Genomic DNA, 8445 nt, shown 5'->3' with positions numbered 1-8445 from the left:
CTTGTAGGAAGATCAAGTTTAGAGTGCAAGAGGGTTGCAGTGTTTCCCAAAGATCCCCAGGAAAGACAGTAGCCAAGACTAGGCCGGAGAAGTTAACTCAGCAGGCCAGAATTTGAGCCGTTCTGCTATACAGCAAACAACTGTTGGTTAAGTCCACGTAACCTTTCAAGCCCTGTTCTCTGGCAAACAGGCAAGAAAGATTTAATTTGTTGTTTGGCAGAAAACACAAAATTCAGCACTCAAGTTTAACTAAAGGGTAACTTTTTTATTCCCCATTAAGACTGTCTCAAGGACATAACTAAATGTTGGAAACCCCACAGAAGGGCACATACAGTGAATGTGGCGAAGTACAATGTGAACAGCCCCAGGGGTTCAAATAAGGTAGGACCATTAGCTAACCAGAGGGAAAAACAAATTAAAACTCTGCTGAAGATGTTGCACTTTCTTCTCCATTTACACTGAAAAAAAAGTCAAATCCAACAAAACCCTTGCATCTCTAACAATACATTCAGTCCTGGCTAAAGAGTTTAACAAGATGACAACAGGATGACTATAATACAAAACGTTCACTACTACACTCTGTACACACCTGTTGTCCAAGCCCTCCCCCAAACCCAGGTAATGATGGTGCCCCCATTATTTGCTTGCTTGCTGGGCCTGCCTGCGGAGGAGGACGTAGATCTTCTCCTTTATCCAGTCTTTATTGTACGGTTGGTATGTCTGAGTATCAGCACGGTAACTAGAGAGAAAAAAAGAATTCATGTACTATCAGTCTGTCCTGTAGTACATCTACCAGAAGAACTTCACAAACAATTAAGCGTCCTCAAGTGTATGAGGCAGAAAGTTGTGTATGGAACACAAGTAATATCAGAGTAGATGAGAATTGCCACTTATCAGAGATTTAGCCTGTTCCCTAAAAACCAGTTACTCAGCAGATCAGCAAGAACCTGAAATAAAACCAGATGCTCCAAGGACTACTGAGTGACTGGATCACAGTGTGTTCACACTTTAATTCATGAATATAACTACTTATGGGAGACAACAAATGGAGCACCTTAATATTCTGGAGCTCAGAATGAAGAAGAATAGTTCCACCAGAAAACAATCTAATTTGTCTTGATGACCCAAATACTTCTTCAACACTACTTCAAGCAAGTGTTCATGTGAGTTTTCAAGTGTTCCACTTCTGTTTGGAATTTTTAGAAAATGAATAAAAGCACAATTTTCCAGGAGCAAAGGTAGACTCGTAGATGGATGACAAAGGATTCTTTACAGTTGGCAGTGATGGCAAGCTTACATCTAACAAACAAGGACACTTCATAAAAAGCAAACTGAAAACAAGAACCCACAGACTCATTTTCTTTGCTACTCAGGGATAGTTGATAAAAGTAGTCCACTGGCAAGATTTCTTGCCAGGGCCAGAGAACTCAGTTACTCAAGACACTGTTGAATTGAAGCAGAATTAGACTGAAAAATGAAAGCAAATTGCATGAAGTTATCTGTGTACATTCATGCCCTCCTTTCCCCCTTAGTCATTAAAGTTGAATGGTTTTTTGATGAAGATGGTACTTTCAGTGAATGCTTCAAGAACTACTCAAGTCCCAGTCAGTCTTTAAATCTTGGTACACATATTTCTAATTGGATAAGAAGGGTGAGATGGTCATTGGTAAGAAGCTAAGTAAAAATCCAGAGTTAACTCAATCCAGAATAATTTGCAGTTCTTACCTAAGGAAAAAACCCTAAGCATACTGTTTTTAAGAAAGCCTTGTTATTTCAAACCCGGCATGACTGGTTCAAGGCCATAGAAAGTTTCAGTATATACTGATATAGTAGTAGTTCCAGTGCAATATAAGAAATGTTAGTTTTGGGAAAAGTTAACTGATTTCCACCCCTGCCCCAATCCATTCATAATGCTACACTGCGAGACCAAACAGCAAGTACTTTAGGAATCTCCATGAACACAAGACATGTCTGGTACACTATGTGCTACGTGTGCCATCTGGTGGAAAACTATAAGCTGAAGTAGAATTTGGCACGACGCTGTTTACAAGCCTAAGAAAGGCACAAGCCTGTACTAGCAGTACAGCTGCAGGAATGTCCACACCAGATACTCACCGTCTTAAAAACAGTTTCTGGAATTTTGAGCTTAGAAAGCCAAATACTATGTCTTTTGTTATTTGAATATGAGATTTGTATCCTTATTCCTACAGAATTTCTGCAAAGTTGATACCACTGTCATATCAAACCATTACCTTAAAATTTATGGCATGGAACGTACTCATGATCTGGACTAAGTGATTTAGTTACAATGTTAAGTTACATTCTGAGTAGTGAAATTTAACACTTGATTTCACAGTACAGTCAGAAGGGAAAGTACAGAAGACCAACCTTTGCTTGCCCACAACTTTAAGACACAGATGAGAAGTGGAGATAATGTATTCACAAGAACACTCAAACAATTAGCTAGGGCTCTCTGGAGGACTGATTTGTTCCTCAATCACTTCATTAGGATTTACAGAAACTTCCATCTTGCTGTATCTTGATAAAAATAAACAATTGGCTGCAATGTGCTTCTATACGCTTCTACCGTACCACTAGTACAGCTCTCACCTGAATAAAATTCTGTAATCATTCTGCCTCCTTAAGAATAGGACCAACTGCACAAAGGCAGATACAGCCCCAATTTAAATAGATTCTAGCATTAATAAAATATGTAGCTGTATGAAACTGTTGGACTTCAGTATTTGAAATGCTGGGAGCTTCAATGTGACTAAAATCCAAGTGGAACCATCAGTTTCCATGCTTTCTTTAGAGATATTTTATTCCAATGCAGTTAACTGGAGTGGGCAACGTGGCATGCCAGCTGCAATACTGCTGCCTTACTAACACAGTTATTGCAAAAAAACCCAGAATTTTACCAGATTTAACATAAAACATGTAAGAGTTTACATGGAAGACTTCTGACTTCTCTATGTCACTGAAATGGACTTGTACAACTGAACTTACACAAGACAGCTGAGGTCTGCCAAGTCATCAATGAAGTCAAACAATTGGCTGATATCATATGTAATGGATGGACTGTTGGGATTCATTCTCTTCAGATGCTCTTCATACATTTTACAGACTCCTACAGAGAAAAAAGATTAACAATGAAATATTAAAAAACCAACAACTGTATTTGCTGAAACTTCTTCAGCTATCGAACCACAGATATCAGGAAAGTTTAGAGATGACTACCACGAAAACAGAGACATAAACTTCTTACTCAGACTTTGCAGAGCTGAAATGCTTTTGTTCTAGCTATTTGCATTGAAACATAATACTAATACTATAAAATCAGGTGAGATGCATGGACAGAAGCATGTAGAGGAAAAAGTTTTAGTTCTGTCAAAGATGGAACTTTCCATGCAGTAAACTCCAATGGAAAGCTGAAATTCCTTCTAATGATTTTAAGACAGCAATTGCAACATATGTTCCTATGGTACAAGTACCTGAGAAAGAGAAGAACTAATGTCAAATAAAACTACTCAAATCTCAGGAGAGACGTCATTCTTGATGAGAGAGTCGAACAGGGCTACTGAGGTAAGAGTGACAGCACAAGCCTGTGTATGAATTTAAATCAGTTTTATTTAAGCTAGTCCATAAATAATTCAGATACATTTGAGAAGAATATAATATTAAAGTGAGCACAGAGTCTTTACATGGTCTTTATTACGCTTTTGTTTGCCTCACAAAACTTCCTGGAATTAGAATTTTTAATGCTAAGTGAACTTCCACATTTAAATCATACAGCTGTAGTATTCCAGTCTTCTGTCCAAGCTCACTATGTGTGTCTCAAAGTCATGCAGGACTTTTTCTCTGGCACACATGCCACAAGGCTGCCAATTATGTATCAATTGCACACATACTTTTATTTTATATATTATTTTCAGTAGCAATCTTTCCTTTACATGGCAAGCAGAAAAATTAGTGAGAGAGTTAGGCTCTGATCCTGCAATGAAATGCATTCAGACAAGTCTGCTGCATGGCCCCACTAAGAATATTGCCTACTCTCACAAACTGAATGTGGTTCAATCTAGTTAAAATAAAAAAGAGACATTTAATATAAAAAGGAAGTTTTAGAAACAAATAATAACCATTTTTCAGTTTGCTAAAACCTTAGTAAACTAAAAGCATGAGATTTTTGCATTTTTTTTGTGAATTACCTTGGGAAAGCATGAAACCTATATTCTTATTGAGTAAGTTTGGGAATATGTCAAAATGGGGTTTTAACAACAGTTTTTGACTACCATGTCTGCACCCACCTTCCATGCACTCATTCACCGATTCATAATCAGCATATGTTCTGCCTTCTGGCCTCTTGGTAGGCTGGACAAGTAGAATTGTGTGAGACTGAAAAACAAACACCAAGAAAACAGGTTACTTGCAAAATTTGAATGATTTTTTGTTTGAATTAAGTTATTTATCTGAACGAAGCACAAAAAAGAAGCATAATATTAAAACACTGAACTAGCAATTAAGGACACAGGCATTTTCCACATAGCATTTACTCTTTGTATAAGCTGTGTTAATAATTTTTGATTCCAGTCAGTCCTATCAATCCTTATGTAACTTTAAAATCACCAGTAAAGTAGCTATTATGTTGAAAAAATACCATGGAAATAGTAGTTTCTATTTAAACACAAAAGCAAACCAATAAAGTCAATGTATAAAAGCTATGCCTTTAGTGCATTTACTTATTTTATTCCAAACGCAAGCTGTTAGTATGACTTTAAATACTCCAATTAAAGAGCAAGGAGGGAGTCCAACTTAACTTCACTGTCAGTCTCACCTTAAAGATTTTAACACAAGTAGCTATTTTGAGTTAATTCATTCAACTTCAAGGGAACACAAATTATACAACAAATCCTCACTTAGTATTCAAGATTATTTCCTGCAAAACAGATGCACTGATTTTTCATACTTCAGTGAGTCTACTGAAACAGTAATTATGGCACAGATAACTGTTCCAAGTGTCAGAGTCTGTAGGCTTGTTCTTCTGCAGGAAGGACTTAGATGATTGTACAGTCTGTGGCTTGCATTATTTCTGAAATATTATTCACTTGGCTACAGCAAGTAATTTGAGCAAACAACAAGCAAGATTTTTGAAGTGTACACAATCTGTGACCTAATTAACAGGTTACACAGCACAGAAAGTTTGCAAGCACACTTCAAAACACCATTTCCAGTGCTGCTAATTGGATCCAACGTTTTCAATGCTAATATATGAGGTGAGCACACAACATGTAATATTCATGGAGGCAACTGCAGAGTAAGACACACCGGAAACAGATACCAAAGCATATTATTGGGCTTAAATTAATCAGCTGCTGATAGAAAAATCCTGACCCACACTTTGTGCAGATACCAGTTCAGTGTTCCAATGCAGTGACAGAAAAGAAAAATGGCAAATATTAGGATTTACAAGGAACATATAAGAAAACAGTACAAATTTTTATACCATGACTGATAGTGTTCCCATGCCTGGAATACAGTTTTCAGTTCTTTAAATTCTGTCTCAAATAACATGGTAGAAGGAGATCCAGAAAAGCCCAGAAAAAAGTTACACAGAGAAACAGAAGCAGCAAGACTTTTCCCAAACAGAAATGGAAAAAGAGGGGAATTCAGAGCTACAGACTGTAACAAAACTCATACAAAGGAGACCAGACCATTTAAGTCCACTTTCATGTATGCCAGGGGATACTAGATTTGAAAGGAATTCCCGAAGGGGGGCTGGTATCTGGCTGTTCCTAAGTGCATTGTGCTTGAACAGGCATGTCTTACCAGGGAGTCCAAACAGACTCTGCCAAACTTTATAATAAAGTACTTTTTCCAGCCCTACCATTTTTATTTGCTGGTCACTGATGACAAGGCTTGGTTCCAGGACTTGCAACTCTGATTTCCTGGGAGCATTTGACTAAGGATCCCTCATTAACAACAATGGATGAGGTGCATCAGACAGTTCAGTCAGTGTGTTCTAAAAAAAGCTGTGTTATTTTAGCATCAGAGTGTCTTGCAAACTACATTTGTGGTGTCTGATTACATACACATCTTCATCTCTTTCAACTAAACTTGGTATTTAAAAAAAGTCGGGTTTCTTTGACAAAACCTAAGATAGCATAGATAAAATGGAACTGACTAAGAGTTACAGAACTGTATTATAATTGAGTGAATTCTGTATTTGGTCTCTCAGAATCTTCCTGGGGAATCATACATATTCTGAAATTATCCCAACGATCAGATTATAGAAAAAAATATCAGTGAGCCAGGCATGTAAGCCAGTTCTTCTACAACTTCAATGTAGAAATTATTTGGGCTTCTGACTTTAAACCGTTTATCACTTCAGACACTTTACAATATCCATATCAGATATTGGCCTGGCATTTATTAAAATTAATGCCATTGGGACCATCTGTATTGTAGAACTAATGCATTACAACTCAAGCATTTCCTTGGGAACTTCCCGTTATTTTACCTTAAGGGAAAAAAAAATAGCTTGATTTGATAAAATTGCTCCCCCTCTCCTACCACAGAACTGCAAAAAAGTGACAAGTTCAGAAGCCTGAGAAAAGTTTCCTCCAACTATTACCTGCCCTACTTAATATGTGCCTAGGTGACAGGGCAAAAATCAGTGTGATTAATGTTTTCCTATAGGTATAAATCTTATTGTTAGGAAAAAGAAAACCAAAACAAGGTAAGATCCATAAACCTTCATGCATTAGGACCAGGTTATCTGGAAAAGCCCAAAACAGACTCTTATCATTCAGACGCATACATTGGGTTTTCTTGCATTTTCTTTTAAAGCACAGTTGTACTGGCTGCTGTTAAGCAGGACACTGAACACGACACCACACGGTTTATACTACACCAATTTTGAACTGCTAGAGAGCACTTTAGAAAGTACTCCAATTATTGAAAACACAACCCTGTAAAAATGGTTAAGGCAGCGCTGACAGCCAAACCAGCGGAACTTAGGAGCTAGGCAGCATCTGCCCAGAGAGGCTTCTACCAATTGTAGTCCATTCAACAATAATGTAAGAAGTAATTAAAAAGGAAGAGAAACAAGTAAGAATTGTAAGAATAAGATGTGCAGTGATGCAAATACAGGTAATTAATAACGCACTTATTAATAAGGTACTTAAATGCCTTTCAATTATTCCTGCTAGGCAGAAAAAGTGGTTTAAGTGTCTTCTTTCACTTCGGACAACAGAGACAGGGTTTGTAGCTGCTCATCCTAGCAGAGGCTAACTGCTTTTAAGCAAGTGCCAGACAGATGTAGAACTTCGCTGCAAACCCAGAAGCAGTCTTCCTTCCACTGCAGGGCAACAACTTGCTTCAGCATATTCAAATTTATTAGATGAATACAACAAAGTATTGTGACTGGTAGGCCTTTGTGCTTCAGCGTGCCATTCAAACAGCCCACCAGTGCAAGCTACCGTCTTTCCCTCCTCCAAGTACTGGGGAGCGGCAGGGAAAGCAGCACGGGCAGAAACAACTTCAATTAACGCAAACCAGCCATTTAAGATAGGCACACTCGACGGATCCGCGAAGCTAGCGCTCGCGAGGAAGAGCTGCACTTCCAGAAGCGCCCTGAAAAGGGGCTGAAGCTCCTAGGCAAGCCCGCTCCACGCCAGGGCCGGAAGCCTCCTCCCTCGCCGAGGGAAAGGGGCCTTTGTGCCGGGGGGGCTCCGCCGGCGGCGGGGCCGCGCTTCGCGAGGCCGCTGCCCCACCAGCACGTGCTGCCGCCCACCCGGGCCCGGAGCGGCGGCCGCGGCCTTCCCCACTACCCGCCGCGCCTTCCCGCCCGCGGCGCCGGCGACCGCCCCCTGCCCTAGGGGGAGGGGAAAGCAGCCCGCACCCCTCCCCCGAGCCGCGCCGGCCCCCCCAGGCAGGCGCGGGCTGCGAGGAGCCGCCGGGCCCAGCCCGCCGCCCGCCCCGCTCACCATCACGGCTCCCGCTCCTCAGCACCGCCGCGGATAAGAGGCGCGCGACGATCCCCCACAACCCCCCGCGCCCGCCGGAAACGCTGCGCTAACGGCCGACCATAGAGCTCGCGGCCCCAGAGTGCCGCTCGCGCACGCGCACGCAGGCCCAGGCCGGCTCCGGAGCGCGCGGCGCCACACGGCGGGGCGCTGAGGATGCCGGGAGCGGCCGACGGCGCCAGGCTGGAGGGGGCGGGGCGCGCGGGGGGAGCCGAGCGGCCGCGCGGCCATCTTTGATGAGGGAGCCGCTCCTTCCCGCCGCGGCCCTCGCGGGGCGCTGGGCGGCCGCGGCCTCGCCCGCCATCTTGAAGTCGGGAAGGGCGTGGGGGCAAGGCGAGCGAGGGCAGGGCGAGCGAGGGCAGGGCGGGGCGGGGCGTGCCCCGGAAGGGGAAGCGCTGGGTCGCGGAGGTGCCACTTGGCCTCC

At 42.0% G+C, this 8445-nt stretch overlaps 1 protein-coding gene across 1 annotated transcript; it reads right to left on the bottom strand.

The window, feature by feature from the left end:
• Positions 1–244: 244 nt before the first annotated feature.
• On the bottom strand, positions 245–8138 carry ERH (ERH mRNA splicing and mitosis factor). Its single transcript, XM_072866083.1, has 4 exons — positions 7983–8138; positions 4305–4392; positions 3007–3127; positions 245–739 (listed from the first exon to the last, which is right to left on the bottom strand). The coding sequence occupies exons 1-4, from the start codon at positions 7983–7985 to the stop codon at positions 637–639; spliced, it is 315 nt and encodes a 104-aa protein (XP_072722184.1). The 5' UTR covers positions 7986–8138; the 3' UTR covers positions 245–636.
• Positions 8139–8445: the final 307 nt, after the last annotated feature.

The sequence above is a fragment of the Ciconia boyciana genome, chromosome 6 (assembly GCF_034638445.1).
Source record: "Ciconia boyciana chromosome 6, ASM3463844v1, whole genome shotgun sequence".
In the NCBI taxonomy this organism is placed as follows: Eukaryota; Metazoa; Chordata; class Aves; order Ciconiiformes; family Ciconiidae; genus Ciconia; species Ciconia boyciana.
Note: the sequence above shows the minus strand (reverse complement) of the source record. Positions and strands in the feature narration are given on the sequence as shown.

Excerpts from the sequence above, each read along its gene's own strand:
- ERH (XM_072866083.1), bottom strand. Across the intron at positions 3,128-4,304 it reads GGTGAATGAGTGCATGGAAG|GAGTCTGTAAAATGTATGAA; the intron begins GTGGGTGCAGAC and ends TTTTCTCTGTAG. Across the intron at positions 740-3,006 it reads GCAGACCTCAGCTGTCTTGT|TTACCGTGCTGATACTCAGA; the intron begins GTAAGTTCAGTT and ends TTTTCTCTCTAG.